The sequence below is a fragment of the Pagrus pagrus genome (genome assembly GCF_965226575.1).
Source record: "Pagrus pagrus genome assembly, chromosome: 8".
Lineage (NCBI taxonomy): Eukaryota > Metazoa > Chordata > Actinopteri > Spariformes > Sparidae > Pagrus > Pagrus pagrus.
Window position 1 is genome coordinate 18717323 of NC_140192.1, and position 22228 is coordinate 18739550.

Genomic DNA, 22228 nt, shown 5'->3' on the forward strand with positions numbered 1-22228 from the left:
GGACCTGCAGAGGGCCTCAGTGTTGCAGGAGGTCTCAGTGAAAGTACAGACAGCTTCGGCCATTACCGAAAGAGGCTGAAGTTTGAAAAACTTGGCTTTAAACTTTGTCATTAATCAAGTATCTCACATCTGATTTTTTTTTAGTTGATGGATCAGTTCCAGAATTTAACTCCGATCTGAGGAGAACATCTTATTTTTTATGTCCCAACACGTTTAGGTTTTGCTTTGTCGTCTGTTTGTCTTGTCTGATGCTGCTCAGTTTGCTACAATATGGCGTCAGTCTCTGTCAGTGACGTAAGGTTTAGTTGTCAGAGCAACACACAGAAATTCTTAATGTTAAGTGTCCAACTCAACTTGCTTCCATCCAAATGTACACAGATTTTCAGAAAAACAAGGTGAAGTCACGCACTTTTCAGTGCGCCATTGAGTCGGTTCATGGAGAAAAGCACCAGGTGGCCCTAATGCTCCAGCTAGGTTTCGTTATATCACTGCAGAAGAAGAGGACACAACGGGACAATGTAGTCAAACCTCCAATGTTAAGAAAAAATGTCAAATACATGATGGAAATATATATAGCATTTCTGTCTGTTGCCATGGGCTGGTATTTGAGTGGTGCGCTATACTGGCACTGTACACACTGAACTTCCATATGAAAGGTCCAATCATGTGAAACTATTGTGCAGTGAGTCAGCAGACAGAAGTAAGTTTCTACTAAATGGTTGAACAATGGCACAGAAGGTTTAAAAGCCACAGCACTTGATGTTGCTCTTATGATTTAATTTAAACAACAAAGGTAAAGTGGAGAAGTGTATGTGATTACAAATCTTGATTGCAAGGCTCTTATTCAACAGCTTCAGTTAAAAAACAACCCGGAATAACATGTTTGCTCAAGATAACATTTTATTTCAGTTTGTTTTCACAACAGCTTCAATAACAGGACAGAGGAGCAGCCGTCTGTCTCTGTGCACGCTGGTTAGTGTAAAAAAAAAAGAAAAAAAAAAAGATTCAGATCAGACATCTGCTCCAACATTCACAAATATTGCGTCTCTTTTGATTTTTGATTTTTGTTGCATTGAGAGTAAACATTGGAGTCGATGCAACAACGCTGTCAATCTGAAGAGTTCATTAAAAATACAACAAACAGGTCAAACAGGTTCGGTTCAGTTTGTCTCGTCCGCAGAACGACGCCACGTTAACAACGCCAAGCTCCTTCACCTCGTCCTGAAGGAGCGGGTATGATGAAGACACTGCAAATAAAATAAACTGCATTTCAAACACTGTTTTGGCAGCGAGCGACAGTTTTAGGCAATGGAGGCCGGTAAACTCCAGCAAACAGAGTTGGAAAAACTCTAAACCCTTGGTAACTTTATTTTACGAGTCTGTAGTTTCCCCTATATTAGGAACAAATTATATAGTTATTTCCAGGAAACTTTTGATGAGGGAAAATGAGAAGTAAACAGACCTGTAAAATAAAGTAAGGCCAACTCTGGCTACTTGTTTGCTGCTCCCACACAGTGAAATAACACAGTTTCCAAAGTGTTTACTGGAACAGCGGGGATTTGAGTTGATACCAGGTGATACCAACCGCCTACATTAGCTGGGTGTGCCATACAGACGGAAGACAAAACAGCCATGCCAACATGTTTTCTTTTCACTTTGAATTATTCAGTAAGTGGTTAAAGGAACGGTTCAACATTTTGGGAAATACACTTCCCCATTTTTTAGAAGTGAGGACTGATATCAGATTCATCTCTCTGCATCCAGTTAAGAGACAACCTATGTGGCCAAAAATATGTGGACATCTCCATCAACTACTTCCGTGTATTTCTGACACCTTTTCGTCACAGCTGACCGTACGACCTCTATCATCACACTGTGAGGATTGATCGATCAGTCACAACACAGGTGATCACAGTGAACTGAAGCAAACACACTCGTGTTCATCAGCAATTCCAGTAGTTTTATATAAACAAGACAGACCTGTCCCCCAAAATGTTGAAAGTAAGAAGGAAGAATTACTATGTGCCATTTTACTTTGAACAATAAGAAAGAAGGACAGAAATAGAATGGCTGAAGATCATCCCCATCTTTTCTGCACAGAGTCCTGTTTCATTTCCATCAGAGCACAGACTCAAGACTTCTGTAGCCACAACAATGAAATACTATTATACTACCAATATCCAAAAAAGCTCATTACAGTTTATAACAGATCTGTTGACAGCAGCCATGTATAGGAACCAGCTATTACTTATGCCAGAAACCCATCTGATCAAACTGGAGCACTGACTGTGAGCCAGACCTTTACCACCAACATGAATGCATTTATCAAATGGTGTATAGTGGATGCAAAGAGATGAAACTGTTAATCACCTTCTCATCTGACCGATTTGTTGAAGACATTAAAATGTTGGCCTGTTCCTTTAACAACTCAGATGCCACTGCTTTAAAAACAAAATCCACTATCATCAGCTGCAGACTCAAGACCCACAACAGCCAAAGAGTGCGTAAACCTAAAAAGATAACTGCAAAAAAAAAAAAAGGTCTCTGTAAACCATAAAGTTAACTACACAGCTGAATCTCACTCATCCAAACTACAGGAATTTCGACAGACTGATGAACTAAACACAGCATCTGTATTAATGTAATCATGCATCAAAAACATGACAGATGTGATCCAGTTTCTCCCAAAACTACAAATTAGAGAGCCAAGGCTGTAAATTGTGTTTTGCTGTTAGGAGTGTTTCACAATGCCGACACGCGGCAAGCAGAGGGACGTTTGCTTTGTTCGTGGCAAGGAATAAAGGAAGACAAGGACATTTTGTCTGATTTACCTCTAGTCTTAGTGCTAAGCCAGATTCAAGGTTGATTGTGTAAAATAGTTTCATTATTTTGTCTCATTCCTAGGTCATCAAATGTCAACACTTACGGTTTGTGACTGGCTTGACCCTAAGTGTCAGTATTTGTCACTTATTGCACCTTTAATCTTGTCACAGAGGAGAGAACTGACCAAAGATAAAGAACATCTTATCTTTACAAGACAGCCAATTTAGCAAAGGGTTGCAAGTTTATTTTTAAGGATGACAGTCGGCCAATCTAACAATTTGGACACATGGTGACAACTTCTGGACAGATCTCCATGAAATTGTATGTGGATATTCAGGCTGGATGATTTCCAGTACATTTGGTGAACCCCTTGACCTTCTCTCTAGCACCACCCTTAGGACAAAATATTACATTTTCATTCCCTAATAAATAAGAGGATTTAAGAGATTTTAGATAAGATGTACGTTAGGCTTTCTAACCCTGGTAAATTGTGAGGTGTCATGAACACTGTAGCCACTTGGGGGTGCTAGTGAGGCTTTAATGTCTGTATTCACCACCAAAGATCCATGAAATTACAGATGCCAACAGGTTTTGAATTACAGGGGAGCAAGGATGAAGCAACTGTTGAAACCGATCAGTTGATTGATCAAAATCTATATAGCAGAATTAAACCAGTTAAAGTCAGTGTTTTTCAAGCCTGGTCCTGGTGGCCCCCCTCCCCTGCATGTTTTAGATGTTTCCATGCCACAACAATGTGCTACAGTTTTACCGTGGTAAAGTAGGTGGAGACAGATTAATAAAGTGTCTCTCCCCTCCTTAGTGATGCCATTTATGGTTCTGACAAATTTAACTTGGTTTATTATATAAAATTAGCTTTAAGCTAAGGGGAGTTCATCTGTAATAAATATCATGAGGCTCAGCAAACGGCCATAAAGAATGTGTTTTTCTTGTTGATTTTGCTGTATTTTAATGGATACGTCAATTCAGATGACTACTTATTGCCACACTGAAATCTGAATATTGTATAAGCGCACTAGATAACAGCCTTGGTGTTCTAGTTTCAAGCTTTGAGACAGTGCGTCAATGTTCACAATCTCTTGAAAGCTGTATAAAATCTCTGGAATTAAAAGATTCGACTGCCGTTTCAACTTCTTCTTCTTAAAACTTCATATGATCGGCCCGTTTGTCAGCCGCTGTAGAAGGTGCATCCTCGAACCTCCCCATCTCAAACACATCACACAACTAAAGTCTACTTCATGCCAAAAATACTGCATAGATAATAACCATGGAAATAAAAACAAAAACGTGTGGAATATGATGAAAGAAAATTAAATACTACTATATATACAGTGGTTGTAAAACTATTTGTGCTGGTGCACGTTAACCACGTGCGTGATTTTAACCACATTTAAAAAGTTTCAAATCATATAACTGTGTGCATAAACATAAATACTAATAATCATCTTTAGTGTAGTTCAGGGTACAGTAACAGAGTGGCAAAGGAACATAAATCTTAATCTCCAGTTAGAAAGATTAAGTTTTGACACTTGTTTGTTTTGATTCATTTAGCAGACCAATGAACTCCGGGACGGTTCTGTAAAACAAAATCAAACTAAATGTGACAAAACTAAAAATATATGAAAAGTGGTATTAGGGTGATGCGAGGTCCCTGCAGGATGCCAATTGCTACACAAACAAACTTCCTTCAGTCTGTCAGTAAAAACATTTGCTTCAGTTTCGTCAAACACAGGTTCTTCTCATTCACTTTGTAGTGATTCTCTCTGAATAACAGCGTCAAATACATTTAAACAGACAGAAACAGAGATGAGACAGGTTCTGTTTTAGTCTTTCAGTCCTTAAACTGTATAAAAACCATTAAAAGACAAACGTTTGAGGCAAAGAACATGAGAAACATTATGCTAGCAAGTATAACTAACAGAAGAAGAGATGTGTGATACTGTTGTTATCATTAAACTTGATCCACCTACTGGATAAACAAGAATCTCTTTTATGAGTGTGAAAGTTATACCACTGTGTGAGTGGGAAAGTTATACCACTCCTGTGGTCAATAACAGGAAAGCCAACTCTAAAGTTTACTTTTAAAATGACATACTCAACAAAGGAGCAAACTCCATCCACTGATGAAAACCATGAGATACTGTTTAAAAGTCAAAAACAAGCTAATAAGTGGACCAATAGACACAATAGTGTACTATAGACACTGGGGCATTGATTTTACTGACTAATTCAGTATATAACAGGTATGTTTGTGGTTGTGATCTGCTGTAAGGATTCTCGGTAAAAGAGTCAAACTTTACAACTTCTGTCTCTGTGCAGTCTAAAAATCCCCTTTCACTATTTTACTTTAAACACACAAACAAAGTCTCTTGTACTAAAAGGGGACAAACTGGCAGGATACCTGGTCATAAACACCCTGTCCAATAAGAAACAAAAAACTGTTCCATAAAATTCTCAGATCAGTGGCTGTAAATTTCTCATGTTCTCTGCCTCTCGCTGTTTGATCTTTGTAGTGGTCTGTTCATTATGTGCTCTCTGCCCTTCAGTAGGCACTGGTTGGTTAAACGTTACTGGTTTTGCTCTTGCCTCTGGCACCTCCTCCTGGGCTGCCTTTACTCTCGGACTTCCTGCCAGTTGAGTTCTGACAGTTGGACAGTTTAACAGCAGAGCCCGACTGACCACCACTGTTGTTGTTGTGGTTTGTGTTTCCACTCAGTGTCTCCATGATGGAGCGGAACGCCCCGAATGGCCTCTTGCTTTCAGAGCCTCCTGTTGGAGTCCTCTCCTTCCCATGATGCCCCTTGGTCTGCTCTGCCTCCTGATTGGTGCTCTTGTGGACCTGCTCGTCAAAGGTGACCCTCAGTTTGAGGTTCTGAGATGTCTTCCTGCGAGACGACGGTGACTTCAGAGCACTCTTGGGACTGGTGGCAACTTTCTGGCCGTTAGCGGCATCGTGGGAGTCGGTGGAAGCATCTGGTGTTTTACCGTCTGCGGCCTCGGGGTCGCTGGAGGTGGGGGAGGGGTTGTAACCGATGCTGTCCACTGACTTTGACCCACTGAGAGAAAATGCCAGCTTCTTCTCAGTGGTGGAGGAAGAGGAGGAGGAGGGGAGGTGCTTCTTCATCATCACATTAAGGTGGTTTGACACCGGCTCCTCCTCTGTGATTGGCAGGTGGGACGGCCTCTCAGGCCGAAGTGTGTTTGAGGTTGAGGGTACTTGATTTTTACCTTCCTCTGGTGGATAACCATCTGAATCCGATTCACTCAGAGAGCGCTGCATAATCTGTTTGAGTCTTGCTAGTTTGAGCTCTCTCCTCTCCATCAGCCCCGCCCTGCGGGCCCCAGAGGCTCCTGCACCACAGGGGCCTTCTCTGCTCAGGCTACCTGCCGGAGGCAGCCTCTCCCTGGGACACAGAGTGTCCGACATGTCTTTCCCCAGCAGCTGCCGCAGCACAGAGTCTGGGCCCACCCCTCCCTGACGAACCAGCCATTGACCATCACCTGGAGTCCCCTCCGCTGTCAGCATCATCTCAGGCCATGCCTCCACCGAAGGCTGATGGGAGCTGGAGTCCAGAGAGACAGAAATTATTCTTCAACAACACCGTCACTGCTGCTACTCCTGATTGATCCTTCTACTACACTACATTGGTAATACTGGCCTTATCTACAATTCAAACTGTACCAAATTAATTATTATTGAATCATTATTTATTACTACAACAAAGAAATCCCACCATACTTCTTGGCCTGCTTGTTTTCCACCTGATACAAGGCCACAATGGAGTACAACCTGACAGCTGGTCCAGGTGTTGTATTTAAGTTGTCTCTTTTGTGCTGCTCCTGAAATCTTCTATAAATGCTGCGATCACTTCACTCTTACTACTGCTGCCATAGCCACTGCTCCTATCTGATGCTCTGAGCACAGCTTCTTCTCAGTGGAAGTTACCATCATCATTCAACTATCGCTGCGGTGACTGTGCTGTTTACCTGAGCTGTGTGTGTGTGTGTGTGTGTGTGTGTGTGTGTGTGTGTGTGTCTGTATTACCTGGGAGATCTGGAAGGTGTCCCCTCAGCTATGTTGGGGTCCATCAGTCTCTGCAGTTGCTTCTGTAGAGTGATCCTCTCTGCAGCTTGTCTGCTCGACAAATAACACACACACACACACAACATGATAAACACTGAGACCCCTCAACCTGTATGCTCCATGTCATGTTCAGTGTAAACAGCCTCTAACTGTAACCAGTGAGCTGTTGGATAACTTTGAACTCAGCTGTGATAAACAATATGGGCTCCTAAAATGTAAGCTGCAAGACTATGATCGACTGAGAAACCACAAAAAAACAGCATTTAAAGTTAAAATACTGTAACTTACTCATTGAGCTGTTTGGTGAGTTTTACAACCTGTGAGGCCAACGACATGCAGGTTTCCACGACGACCAGGTATCGAGCGCAGGTTGTGTGTCCCTGCCGCTCAGCACTCTGGGACGGCCGCTCCCCCTGCTGGTTCTGGACGGTCACGTTAGAGCCGTACTCCACCAGAGTCTGGGGGGAGAGACACAGAGACCAAAACCATTACTGCTCTGAGGTCTTTTTTTCAGAGATGTTGATGTCTGTCCCTATGTCAGGATTTTAATCAGTACAATATTATTTCCAGTATATATTATTAGTACTTATGTCTAGTAAAATACTCTCCCCACTGTACAGATCAACTTGGACCTGCTGAGAAAAAGCAGCTATTTTATCTAAAACGGATCATTAACTTAATCAGTATTTTGATTGTCGGCCCGGCTCGCCAACAGGAAGCAGACAAGATTGATAACATCCACCTCTCCTTCAGCAGGGTGTGCCACTTTCCAGGAATAAAAAAACACTCAGCCTGTAGGAAAATGAGCTTCAGACTGTAAAACAGATTTTATAACAAATCAGTGTTTTGTCATGCTAAGTAGGAGCAGTGTAACAGAAACAGGATGTTCCTGAAAAACAGACGTCTGGATTGTCACACCAGTCTGGAGAAATACATTGTTTTAAAATACCAAAAACTGAGCTTCAATGTTGACTTTTACATTGTTAAATATTAAAATAATACAAATATTAGGCGTGGCTTTTAAATCATTTTCTGTATCACAGATATAGCATCATTTGCAGGGCTCTGTTAGTGCTCAAATAGTTTAAAATCTCAGGTGGTTGGAGTTGAGAACAGATTACTTAAAGTAACTTTTATTCATCACCTTTTAATCAATTGTAATTTAAAAGTACAACACTGCTCAAGAATGAATGTGCTTCATTATCCCATGGGGCCCTGCTTCCGATCTGCTGACGTACAGTGTATCAGCAAATGCTGAGGGGACCACAATACCAACCACAACTGGCTGAGAGAGAACAAAAGAATAGTTACTTTCCAGCAGTACACACCTGTATGCAGGTCAGGTGTCCATACTGAGCTGCTACGTGGACAGCAGTGTTTCCGTTCTGGTCGACTTCGTCCAGAGAGATCGCCTGTTCCTGCATGAACTGAAGCAGCCACAACAAGACCTTCTCCTGGAGAGACGGACAGAGAGAGGGAGACGTTTTACCGATCCAACCACACACCCCCCTTACATATTAGACACTATGCACTACGCTCAGTGTGCTTTAACATCCATAATTGAGTAAATTTTTTCTGGCCTGCTGGGAGAAAATGATCCCTTGTTGCCACTTTGTGTTCACTGACTTTTCACAAACAAGCCCAGAGGAGTAAAGAAGAAGTCGTAAGACTGACTTGACTGGACAGTTTATGTGATGTCATCCTACATCATTGTTGCATGGATCCACAAAGGAAAAAGTATTTCTGATGAAGGATAGCAAGTCATTAGCTAGTTATTTATTCTTCTTCTCTGGTGTCACCAAGAAATCACTGCTTAAGAGCTTTATTACTTCAAGACTCCAACCGAAGGACCACTTATATCATAGAGCTCAACTGCCCCGCACTAAACAGGTTTGGTGTGAAACGCACCCACACTCTGCCTGTTAGAGTCAGAGCTGTCTCCACTTTTAGATAAACAGACGTCTGCTTTGCTAGCATTTTAAACTAGGAAACATCCTTCCATCATCTTCTGGTTGAAACAAGTCTCGAGATCAGATGTTTGAGAATAGTGATGGAAGGAGGTACAGGAGATGTTTTACTGTTTGATGACCTGATGTGACACATGAAGTTGATAAAGTAAATGATGGAATAATACCACAATTCAGATGCTGTCATTTTAAGTCTTATATGTGCGTGTGTGTGTGTGTGTGTGTGTGTGTGTGTTACCTGTCCATAACGGGCAGCGTAATGGATTAGACTGGGATGTTCTCTGGTGCAGCTCAGCTCAGCGATGGCCTCCGTCTCACTCACCATCCACCTCACACACTCCAGATGACCATTCTGTGACACACACACACACACACACACACACACACACACACACACACACACACACACACACACACACACAGAGTAAACATGTTTCAGTAAGAACCAGGTGGTTGGAAAGCCGTCATCCCATTAATCTGAGTGAGTAAATAAGACGCCTGTTGATAAAAAGCCAGTCAGTACTCAGCTGCCCAGCTTGTCTCTAGATAACATGCTTCCTGTCTGGCGGACAACCAAGAGCCCGGTTTCCACTGCAGGGCAGACAAAACAAAAGCTACTCAGTATGTATGGTGTTCACTTGCCTCCCTTTCATTCCTGGGGCTCATTTTGAACGCTGTGCTTCTGCCAACAGAGCTGATGTAAAAGTTTACATCACTTTATCAAAAGCCTCAATCTGAATACTTTATGACCTCACTGACCAGCTGCCAACAGCCAATCAAACGTCTGAGAGTCCTTGGTACAGATAACACATCTTTTTTTTCTTTCTTGCAGACTAATATTTACAGCTGCAGGGGCAGGGCAGTAAGTATTTTCTACAAAAAATCTTAATAAAAAAGCTAATATCGGGCCCAATATGTATGCCAAACAGTACACGTTACTTTCAGAGTACACACACACACACACACCTTGACTCCCAGACCAGCAGGGGTGAGCTGTTGGTTGTTGCGTTCGTTGAGGCTGTCTTCTCCCATCAGAGAGGTGAGATGCTGCAGACAGTCGGCATGACCCTGACAGGCCGAGATGTGCAGCAGGTTGTTCCCATCCTCATCTCTGATCAGCTCCAGGTTATCTGCTGCCAGGTGAGGCTGCAGGAGGAGGAGGAAGAGAAAGAAGAGAAGAGGAGAAGGGTCGAGGAGCAGAGGCAGGAGGTGAGGAGAAGGAAGATACAAAGGAGAAAGTGGAAAAGAAGGAGGAGGAAAAGAAGAAGCAATAAGAAGAGGAGAAATAAGTGGTGGATAAAACAACAGATGTGGTTTGCAAATGTCTCTCTCTGAATGCTCAGAATTTCTCCCACTCACCAGCAAAGAGATCTGTCCCTCTCTGACGATGTTGATGATGTTCTGGTTTTTCTTGGTCTCTTCATCCACCTCTCCTCCTGCTCCTCCACCTCCAAATCCCCTCGATGCACTGCTGCCTCCACCTCCTCCTCCTCCTCCTGATCCAGGAGCCCAGGACTTGGAGGCATCCTGCCTGCTCACACTACACCCTGGCAGGGGGAACATCAGCGCCGGGTTACCTGGAGGCTCCACGCCTGGCCTCTGAGTCTGGGAGTCTGGGTAGACCCGCGCAGACAGCAGCTTGTCTAGAAGTCATCATTCAAACAATGCCAGTTATTTAGTCCACCAAGAAAAAGATCAAACATTTAGGAGGAAAATTGACAATATATTTAGTCGTACCTGCATCAGAGAAAGAGGAGAGAGAGGAGGAGCAGCTGAGGAGTCCGGAGGAGAGCAGCTCCGACTGGTAGCCTCCTCCAGCTGGGGTGCGGTGGAGGTGGTGGAGGTCTGGATCCATGGACTTGGACTTCCTCAGGTCTGACCACTTCACCGGGGACAGGACACAATACTGCAGGAGACACATGAATTACAACAAACCAACTCAACAACATTATATTTGATTATGTTATTCATTAAGCTTTTATCTATTACTGTTAAACACATTCAATTTGTTAAATGTGTGCTTGATTTCATTAGTGTGATAAATAAATATGATTAAATGCTTAAAAAAGACATTTTCTACGATATTAAAAGTTTTGCTAAAATATGACCTTTACACTTTAAACTATATGTTAAACAATTTACACGGGATGATTTCCTCATCATTATTCTACTAGGTCACCGATGGATTCACAAATATTATTGAAAAATATTAGTGAAGAATTGTTTATGAAGTTGATCAGTGTGTACCGGAGTCTGTGAGCTGCTGCTGCCCAGGCTCAGAGGCTCGTTGTGGGGTAGAGCGGAGCTCTTCAGTCCTCCTCCCCGGTTCCTCTCCAGGGTGCCTCCACCCAGGTTGCTTCCTGTCACGGAGCGCTTGTCATGCGGGACACGGGGCAGCGTGGACATCTGCTGACTGGACTTGATATAAGGCACGTCCAGAATCTCGTCCATGTCTAGATCGTAGTGCTCCAGTTCCCCGAACAGAACCTGGGGGTTGTTCCCTCCAACGACACCAACGCTGCCACCCAGGCCCTTCCCCTTCCCTCCCGACCCGTCAGAGGATGTGGAGGCCTGAGTCGGTTTTTCAGTGCTGGGGTCATCCTTACTGCCCTCCCCCGGCTCCCCCAGCCCCAGCCCCTGACCCTGGACTTTACCATCAGAGTCGGAGTCGGTGGTCTCCGGTTGGTGTTTGAGAGGCGAGACTCTCTTCACCGGCCGGAATTTACTGTGGACCTCAGGGAGCCCCGTTGGTTTGATTCCCCCGCCACTGTGGGAGGAAACGCCGCGACTCCAGTTGATGGCTGGAGCTGCAGGAGGAGGAGACACAATGAGACATCAATTGAGTTATTTGGTTAATGGTCTGGTCTGGTATAACTCTGCATACCAACTTTAACAAATTTGCACCGAGAGTGAACTCAGTAGAGGCGTCTCTGTTACACAGTTTTAGTGAAGAAGAGAGTAAGAATTCCTACTCAGCTATATGTCTATAACACTTAGTTACCTGGTCTCTCCTCTGCCTGGCCATCACTCCTCCTGGACAACTCTGGTATACTCTTCAGAGACGTCACGGAATACTGCAGGATAAGAAACGAAGACAAAAGGAAAGAATGAGAGATGGCAGAGAAGTGTACACAGCAGTTCAGCAGCTGTGCAAAGCAGTTATATTTAGGTATTAGTTAATTGCAGCAGCAGTTATGTTGCTGTAAGTACAGACAGATTGTGACATGAAGTAGTTTGGCAGCTGTAGCTCACAGCTGTGCAATTAAACACTCAAACAGTTGCCAGTTTTACACACAGAGCTCAAACTATTGCAGTCTCTGTGAATCCTTCATGAAGGTGGTTATAATGTGAAATCTGTTTTAGAAAGACATCGATCAAAATGGCTCTTTTGGAGGCTGAATCATATTGTGTTATACAGAGAAGTTTTCCTCACATTAAGTCCGTCCTTGTTGATTTAAATAGGGTGGAATGAATATTAGAAGTATAACCATTATTACCTTCATGCAGACGGGGTTTATTGCAAAACAATTGTATTGGACTGGACTAGTTTAGTGCATAAGAGAACATATTTGTGTGAAATCTGCGTTGTATGTGGCACCAGGAATGATGAACCCCGTTCTGATTGTTTTATAGAGATTAAGGTTGTTGTAGGCCTTTTTTATGATTAATTTCTATGTTCATGAGAAAAACGGTGGCTGTTGCAAGTTTGTGTTTAGGCCTTGTAGAGACTCTAAATTAAGGATTTAAGATACCCCCCACTCACCCATCCAGGACTCAGTTAGGGAGGTGTAGTTAGCAGTTGTGGCGCAGTAAGCAGGTGCTGGCTTGTTTAAATTATACTCACCACTGAATCATCAGAGAAGTCGATCTCGTCCAGGTCCAGGTATTCAGGAGCCTCCATTTTCACACCACATCATCAGCCACCAACCAGCTATAGACAAAATACAATAAAATCAAACATTATGTAGCCACTTTTTAACGCTGGGGACGAATAACTGTTGGGCCGAGGAGAAAATCAGTCAACACAGATCCTTTGGTGACCATTGAATCACTAAAAGTAAATCACACAATTACACCCTTTGTTCGCAGCTTCTATGTGGCAGCATCATATCCATAAATATGATAAAGAAAAACACTTTTAGTTTTAATGTTGCAGTGATATGATCAGCAGGAATAAAAGACAGGAAATGTCTGCAGGAAACCGAGAACAGTCCCGTTGAAAACTTCTCTGTTCTGTGTTTTTGTTCATTTTCTAAGTGAGATGACAAACTGCTGCCGAGTGAATAAAGCGGAAACCATGGAAATAACAAGTCTGACTTCTATTTTAAGGAGGATTTGCACTCTTACCAACTAACAAAGGCTGCATGTAAGATGTGTAGTTTGAAGAAAATCAAATCCTTTTCTGCTCAGTGGTACTGTGGTTTAAAATGGTTTTAAGCCCAAACTGTCAACCGCACCAACTGCCTGAGCTGTTGTGATCAAAGGCAACAAACAGCAGGATAATCAGGACTAATCAGGAAGCAGCGTGACTTGCAGCGCGCACAAAGATTTAAAACCCGCAGCACGAGAGCAAAAACCCACCCTGCTGAAGGACACTTAACTCTGAAACAATATGTCACATACCACTGAGGGAATAACTGAGAATACTGAGCTTATACTTTTTCAATGGAATTGATTATCCCGAAGCCAACTATGGCTGTTCATGTTGTGTGTTGATGTTATAAAACAATGTGTTTTTAAAAATCTCAATCATCCTTAGCAGTATCAGCCTCACTTATCCAGTATCAGCCAGGCTGGTATTACTATTGAGTTGATGTTGATCGTGAAGTTGTATGCCTTCTCTTGAATATAATGAAACAAGATGGCACTCGGCTTGTGGTGCTCAAAGTGCCAAATAAATACATCAGTACAATACAAAAACTCAGAAGCGTGACCTGGTAACTCAAGATAACCCACAGACCTGGTTGTGAGCAGTTTCATGTAGTAACTATTTAATTTCTATCAAATCGCATCCACCAATCGTATCACCACGCAGAAGGAATTGTGCATCTGCTCATGGACGAGAGGCTTCGTGACAGCACCTGATGTTAACATTAATGGTCTCCTCCTGGGCTGATCTCTTAGATATTCGACTGCTAGCCTCTCTCTGGATTATCTTGAGCAACCGAGTTTTTCAAATGTATTTTTTGGCGCTTTGAGCACCACAAGCCAGCTGCCATCTCGTTCCATCATATTCGAGAGTCCTCTGCAGCCAATGTTTCCAAAACTCTGCAACTCACACCATAAAAAGTCTAGATGAATAAATAGCACTACAGGTAAGAGGAAAAATATGCATTTCTTAATTGGTGGAGACTGTCCCTTTAATCTGCAACAATTTAACATAATTGTTTCAGTTGTTTTAATCAAGCAGAAATTCTTCTCTTATGTGAGGTTTCGCTGCTTTCCTTGGATGTAATTATAAACGGATCATCTTTGGGTTTTGAACTATTAGCCAGACAAAACAAATGATTTGAAGACGTCACGTTGGGTTCTGAAAATTATTGTTCGTGGCAGCCCTACGAGGATCACAAGAACCTGCTCTAACTGCAGCCTCTGCTGACTACAGCCCGGTCAGACCGCTCACGTCATCAGGTGGCGTACCTACAATAAGATCCAGATGTGCTGAGGGTGCTTTTTTTATGGTTACTTTGGTCCTGTTCTCTGGCACACACTGCATGTCGACCTGAGATCTGTCACGATTGAACCCACATGCAAAAGCAAGGTTTTCTATCTTCTCAGCTTTATGAATGGTTACTATGCGTGTGTGTGTGTCTGTGCTGCTTACTTGTCATGTTATGTGCTCGACTAGCCATTTTCTTCTAATCCTCCATTACTATCTACAGTAAAATTGTCCTCTCTGTTGCACTAGCTGCAGAGCAACTCTGCTATGTTATTGAAGGTCCTTGCTAAAAGTACAAATGTTCCTATGAATTATCAATCAAAAAGGATCATGTTATTTAAACAGTGTCAAGAAGTGATTAAAATATCACGTGGTTTTGGCCAGAAGTGTTGAAGGTTGTTTTTCAGACTGTATTGTTAAGATGTTTTTGTTGTTTTCCAACACCTCCTGTACATTAAATACATTCACTGGGGTTTCTTTATGGTTTGAAATAAATAAACCTCCATTCAAGGTCACAGGATGTTCAGAAAGCAGCAAACTTGTGGAGCTTTCATGTATGAGCTGAGTTGTTTTCGGACTGTGTGGGAGTGACCGCAGAACTAAACTGGTCAAAATAAAACCTCTGATTGCAGCTTTGAGAAACAGTCAAGCCTAACATCCTTGATAACAACAGTTTAGGCCTGAAACCCAACATCGAAAATAAGACAGAATCAAAAAAGAAGGAGGACGTCGGCTGCTTTCTCTGTTTATGTGAACAGCTGACGAGCCCAAATCCTTCCAGGCAGCGAGACACAAAAACAATGAAGAGGGATGAAAAGTTGTTTTGGAGCAAAGTCAAGAAACAAGGACGGGAGTTTATTCAGGAGGAATCTGAAGGAGATTCAATTACTCTTTCTACACGGTCAAAGCGGATAAATGTTTCTTTCGGTGAAACTGCTGGTTGACCCCCGTCAACAAAACCAAAAATCCACCTACCGACAACTCTCGACCTGTCTGACTCACGTGTTGTATCAACAGTACAACTACAACCCTAAAGAAGAATTATTGTGGTTGTAGCTTTCTGGAGCTACTTGTTGACCAACAACAGCTGGATGTAGTGACTTAAGTGTCATAAGTCCTGAACTCACAGCGGGGTCACCAGGTTTTGTTTTTGTTGCTGTCTAAGCTCTGACCCCAGCTGACAGGATGGACTACTGACCAGCCTGTTAGCTAACAAGATTAAACCCGTAAATCAGACACGCCCTGGACGCGCAGAAATTAAACTCATCTTGGTTTGTTATCAGTTCCCGAGTCGGGTGTAAAACAAACCTGATCTCCAAAATAGTCAGTTTTTATTTGTTGTTGTTGTTTTACAATTTAAAACAATTCCCCATCTACTTCAGTTGTTTAGGAGAAAAAAAGCAATGCTGTATTGCTGTGAGCTTCAGAATGTGATGTGGACTACGAGCCTTCGCCTCACATCAAGTCTGTGGATTATCTGGAGTAAACGGGAATGTTTCTGGAAAAGAGATGTTGATGTTGATTTATATTTTTTTTAAAAAGCTGTGAGCAGCACAAACTTTCCATTCACCTCCACTGCACTCTGGGGAAGACAAGAATCTCAGAGACAAATATCTGCTAACAATATGAATGTGTTTTACTTAAAGGCCTTGTCACCTTATTCATAGGTTAGCACCATAATGCATTCTCAACCCCGTGTGAGAGGTTAACAGCCGCGTCATTCTTTTTTATAATAATGATGCTTCCTCTGAGTGAGTTACAGTAAATTGCGCTCTCCGTCTCCAGACTAATAACAGTGGGACGCTTTGTAAGAGCCTAAGTCAGGTCTCAATAAAGCTGTTTTAAGACAGAGTTCACACTGTTACAGTTAAAAACAACCATCAAATTGATGCACGAGAGATAAATACTGGCATCATATGCAAAACAAAAACAAAAAACCTCTCTGAATCGAACTTTAAGATGTTTACTCTCTCTAACTCCTATTCTGACCTTTCTCTATAAACTCATTTTCACCATCAGCCAGTTAGACGCTGTTACTCAGACTGCATGGAGACCTGGTTACAGGCATTAAGACCAGCAGACTGGACGGTGGCGAGGTTAAATCTCATTAGTGTTGGTCACTCAGTGGTTACACAGTGCTGTGGGTTCACTCACTGATTTCCCTGTCAGTTGATATTCTTTTAAACAATCAACATTTCCAAGTAAATCTGGCATTAAGGACCAAAATGTCAAGTTTCTTTTGCAGCAGCATGGAGAGACCTTATGTTTGGCGAACTGTGCGTTGAACATCAGCTTGATTACTTAACACTTGATTAGGGTTGCTGCTGTATTGAATTCTACCATATTTGTGTTATTAGAAAGAATAGGTCTCTTTTCATTCAGGCTCCCTTCTGATGGACCACAGGCCCCTGGGAACATCTACCTCTCCTGGCTCCTGCTGCCTCCATATTGGCGGATCTGGGTCGTCACACCCTGGGCTCCTCTGGATCATTGCTCTCCTCCATTTCTCCTTATATCTGTATTTCTGTAAAAATGTGATGCCTCTTCACTCTGATCTTTTCCGTTTACTGCTAATTATCTTGTGTGGCCTGCGCTCTTCCAGGTCACCTCGGTGGAGAGGATGTCGTGTGGCTCAGGCACCACTCGGCCTGCTGAGTCATCGCCTGGATCCACACATTTTACATACATTATAATTTGTATCAGATATTCTGTCATTCAACATACCTGAATTTGTATTTTGTGAATATTTATGGTCCCCAAAATTAATGCGACACATTTCATTTGACTTTTACTGCATATCCATGCTCCCATATCCCTGACTAACTTTGAGTGGTGTAAATTGCATCAATACAGGTAAAATATTCCTCTTAGTATTGTGATAGGAGTCCTGATTTCAAATAGATAACCATGCTCTTCCTTTGTATTCAAACAAATTGCTTTAAGATGACTCACTGAGTGAACAGTGAAACTTTGAATACTCACTTTCAACTTCTTCATAATTAGCCTACATATCAGCCTATTTCCTCCAAGTCAGTGTCTCAAGGTGTTATTCTGCTGAGAAATCCACTTATGACTTCTGTTCTAATGACAAAAATGTGAGAAACGTTAAAACTTGTGAGGAAGCACCGACAGAAAAACACCCACAGGCTAATGAAAGTAAAGTAAAATAACATTTGAAACCAGCGTGTGTGACTCTTGGGTCATTTTTCCATCATTATACCTCTAGTTAATAGATAAGAATAAGAGGCAAACAGGCTGACAGTAGCTGAAAAGGCTGCGTGATTTCTGTTTTGCACATTAAAACAGTGAACGTGAATGAGTTCAGATGTTTTTTCCTCTCCTTTCTCCTGACAGCTGATTTAATCCGCTGATACCTGCTTGTGCAGCAGCAGGAGGCTAATTAGCTAACGTTAAGCTAGCTCGCTAATCAGCATCCAGAGAAGCTAATGTGGAAGCTAGCTAACTGACTAGCCAGGCATTTGGAAAATGAGGTCAAAATGGAAAGGCCAGGTAAAAACGACCCCGGCCCGGGAGACAGGGCTGTTTCTTCTGGTTAACGGAGAGTTTTACGGTACGGTACCTTATCGAAGTCAGGCAGCCGAGGAGAAATAGCTGTCTCGGGGAGAGGATACAGCTAGCTGTGCCGCTAGCTGGAACGATCCTTGGATCCAGCTGTTTTTTTCCCTTCTGTCGCCTCGGTGTCTTGAAAAGCACAAAGACTTTGACATATGGGCAGCGCAGAGAGGAGGAAATGCGACGAGGGCTCACTCTGAGCACATTTCTGAGTACCAAAGTAGCTAGAGCGAAGGAAACAACCACACTTTTTTTATTTTATTATTTATAACTTTCACTGCATGTGTATGGTCATGTGGGTAAAGCATTATGGTTTCTGTTTGTTGTATGTGAGAGTGTGGTAGATTATTGGATGACAGATGCAGTAGTGGAACAGACTTCAGTTTGCTCAAGTAATGCACTGTACAATGTACAATTTTGAGCTACTTGTCTTTAACTTGAGTATTTTCACATCATGCCCCCCATGCTGAACAATATGTTTTCCAGTTTCTGTGGAAGTTTGAAAGCTGTAGTCTGGCTGTGTCACGACCACTGTCTCAGTCTGATTGTAGTTGTTGTTTTTTTCTCTCCTTTCTTGTTTCGATTCATCGCTTCAATAGACGATCTTTGAAGAGTGCAGCGACCCAGACAGAGGAAGTGGAGCCGTTATATCGGCCCGTTATCCTTAGAATAAAAACTACAATAAAACTCCTCTGTTTAGGAGGGTGTGTTTCTCATTGAGATCAGTATTATTCACTTAAATTAAATAGTGTTTATGTTTGCCTATGCTTCTGGACAGGAGAAAGGAAAATGTGGAAATTCTATTAAAAAAAAAATAAAAATCATTGATTATAATTCCCGTTTTCATCTCTTAAGGTGTGTTAATATATTGTTAGCAAACTTAATTGCGTTCATACCTCTTTGTAAAGCAAGATTAGAGTTATTAGTTTTACTATTTTTATTATTAGTAGTAGCGGACCTAGTAATAGAGAAGCCTTTAAGCATCTCACAACACAGATATGGCTTGAAATTGTTGATTTAAAAATAAAATTGTTGTGAGTGACGTAAACGGTATGTTATTTATCTAAATAATATATAATTAGATTCAATGTCACATGGCTCCAAAGTAAAACATTTGACATCATACATTCAGTTACATAACTTATAATCTGTCATGGAGAAAAACACAGAAGCTGCACCACAGACGAGTCTATAAATGTTCTCTGCGCTTCCATAATGACAGCCTCGGTACCGCTGCTGTAGTCTGCTTCGGTCCAGTGTGGTTTAACATTGAGCCGCTCTCTCACAACAACGCCATCTAGTGGCAAACTCTGAACATTTCACCAGGAAAACTGGTGCTTGTTTTTTCCAAAAATTTTAATCTGATTTCCATTTTTGAAAAAGTTACCCTGCACCACAACCAAGGACCGTTTAAGATAATCAGTAAAATATTATCTGAGTGTTAGATTTAGTCCAATAATGATGCAGTTGTTCTTTTAAATAATATCCATCTGCAATTGCGTGTAGATATAATAATGTAGAATAGATCCATGGATCAACTCAGCTACACCATTTTTCTATTGTTTAATATCAAGACTTTTATGACTTTGACACAAAACAAATTTTTCAAGACTTTGACAAAATGACAAAAGTATCCATTTCAACATTTGAGACTGTCTCAGCAGCAATCAATTCATTATCAGTATTTCATCTTGATTTTGTTTGACTGTTTCTGCTTTCTCAGCTCAGAGGCACCTTGAAATACTGCTTAACCATTAACTCCTACGTTGTCTTCAGAGCCTGCAGTACCTTACACATGTGGCAGGTGGACATAACGTCGTTAGATTGTGTTCTTTAATAGTGGTGTCATTGAGTCCGTGTTTTGTCATTTGCTAATTCCTCATTTACTACACACCACCTCCACCTTCTTCTCTCCTGTTTCTGCCTCAGATAATCCAGATTTCTGTCTCCCAGCAAAGGAGTCAACCAGTTCCTTCAGAGCAAAGTCCACTTGTGGATCATCCTTTGAGGGTTTTCTTTTACAATCGGGACAGTTTCCCAGAAGTTTTGCAGGCAGCTTGAACCGAGTCTGTGGTTGCAGCTCAGAGACACAGGATCTCTGAACACACGGCAGCTCAGGTAACTTTCAACGAGATCCATTTTCTCAGCCATTTGTTATTGAAGTTATTTTTCACTGCAGAAGATCCAGAAATCTGACAAACACAAACGGATGTCTGATGATGATAAAAATTAACGAAATCAGACAACATATTTGGTTCAGGGGATACAGTTTATGTTATATTGTGATCTGATTAAGATGCTGATAATCAGGATATCCAGTTATAGTGTAAAATAATTGATTAGTATAATGTTTCAGTCTCAGTATATTTTAATCTAATTCAAACTTAATTTACTCTGATTTTGTTTTTATGTGATCTAGGTCCGCGTGAAATCTTAATTGTCTTTCAAAAGTGAGAATTAACTTTTAATTGAAAGCAGTGAGGTGTCAATGTTTTTAGTTTTGTGCATGAAAACCACTTTGAATCAGTCATGTCAAACAATTACTTTCCACAATATTGTTGACTCGCTCATTATCATGTTGTGGAAAAGTGTTGTTCTTCCGGATGACCGACAGGGGATGTAGCTCAGTGGTAGAGCGCATGCTTTGCATGTATGAGGCCCCGGGTTCAATCCCCGGCATCTCCAACTCTTATATTGATTGCACGATGTGCTTTTAGCAGCAAGTGACCTCGTTAATAGTTAGTCCTTAAAGAACACAACGGACTGAAAACATGTTAATCACAAGAGAAAGATCTTCATTGACAGCTCTTTTATGCCTAAACAAACTAAATAAACAAACTCTTTGTTTTCATGACTGTGTTGTCCTTTGAGGTCAGTTTGTTTAATCAGTTTCTTACTGTTTTACTTTGGCGGAGCCTGCCACCTTTCCAGCTCCACACAGTGTTCTGGCGACACTATTTTCCTCTGAGAACAGCTTTTTTATTCTATTATGGAAAAAAATATATATTTCTGAGTTTGTATTAGTATTGCATTCTCCAAAACTACATAGTGCCCCTTTAACTTTTTTATATATTGATTAAAAAGTCAGTATTGTCCTCCATACAATGGTGTTTTATTTAGCAAGCTCTAATGATGGTTCTTAACAACCATCGAGAACCATCTTTAAATATAGATAACAGGTCATACTGGGAGCAACTGTGACACAAGTTTGACGTTTCTGTGGTTATTTGACATTAGTATCAGCCAGAGGATCTGCCGAGCGTAAATGTGGCTTGCAGTGCGCAAAACCACTCGTGAGAGCGCGCAGATGGAACAGATACGTGCTGCCTTCAGATGGATGAACCAAGACCAGAGTGACGTGACCACAACCTATATGTCAAAAGTGCACAAGTGTGGATGTACAGATAACGCATAGCCTCTCTTATATAACTTTTTCTCGTTTCAGTCATATCTGACGGTGAAGCTCCTCTCCACTTTTAGCAGATGTGAAAGCAGGCACTCATGGCGGGATATTAATCCTTGAAATTTACCATTTTAAGGATTTTTGAAGTCTTAACTGTTTTATAAATGACATTATCATATCACATTATATAAACACTAGCAGAAATATATTTTTACCCAAAGCCCCTCTGAATTTGTGGGATTGTGAACAAAATATAACCTTAAATGATAATAATAATAATAATAATAATAATAATAGCATTGTTGTTGATGTTGTTATAATAAATCGGCAATTAGAAAATACATTTAGGCTTTCTTAAATATCTCCGAGACTGGAAAACTTTTTTGACGTGTGGTTTGAAGGTTAAGTCTGATGTAACACCTGTGTTTCTGTCAGCAGACTTTATGTTAGCAGATAAGGGACCAAGGGCACTTTCAATGAGGCTAATGTCTTGGTGTGCAGAGTTTAAAAGTATGATTTTGGATTTTGAGTTGAAGAAAATGTTTTGTTATCCAACATTTAACCTATCGTTGAGACAGTAAAAAACAGCAGCTAGGTTTTTTGGGTCATCAGGTCTCAGTGAAAGGTATTTCTGCAGCAATTGAAAAGAGAGATTGTGATATTGGATGATATGACCAAGTGGGAGCATATAGAGAGTTGGT

The 22228-nt window shown here is 41.5% G+C and overlaps 1 protein-coding gene across 1 annotated transcript; it reads right to left on the reverse strand.

Moving 5' to 3' along the window:
• Nucleotides 1–888: 888 nt before the first annotated feature.
• sncaip (synuclein, alpha interacting protein) lies at nt 889–18269 on the reverse strand. The gene is made up of 12 exons (XM_084360779.1): nt 18132–18269; nt 12737–12823; nt 11894–11966; nt 11140–11699; nt 10630–10798; nt 10252–10535; nt 9859–10038; nt 9131–9244; nt 8254–8379; nt 7214–7383; nt 6887–6976; nt 889–6404 (listed from the first exon to the last, which is right to left on the reverse strand). The coding sequence occupies exons 2-12, from the start codon at nt 12791–12793 to the stop codon at nt 5402–5404; spliced, it is 2826 nt and encodes a 941-aa protein (XP_084216905.1). The 5' UTR covers nt 12794–12823; nt 18132–18269; the 3' UTR covers nt 889–5401.
• Between the last annotated feature and the right edge of the window lie 3959 nt (nt 18270–22228).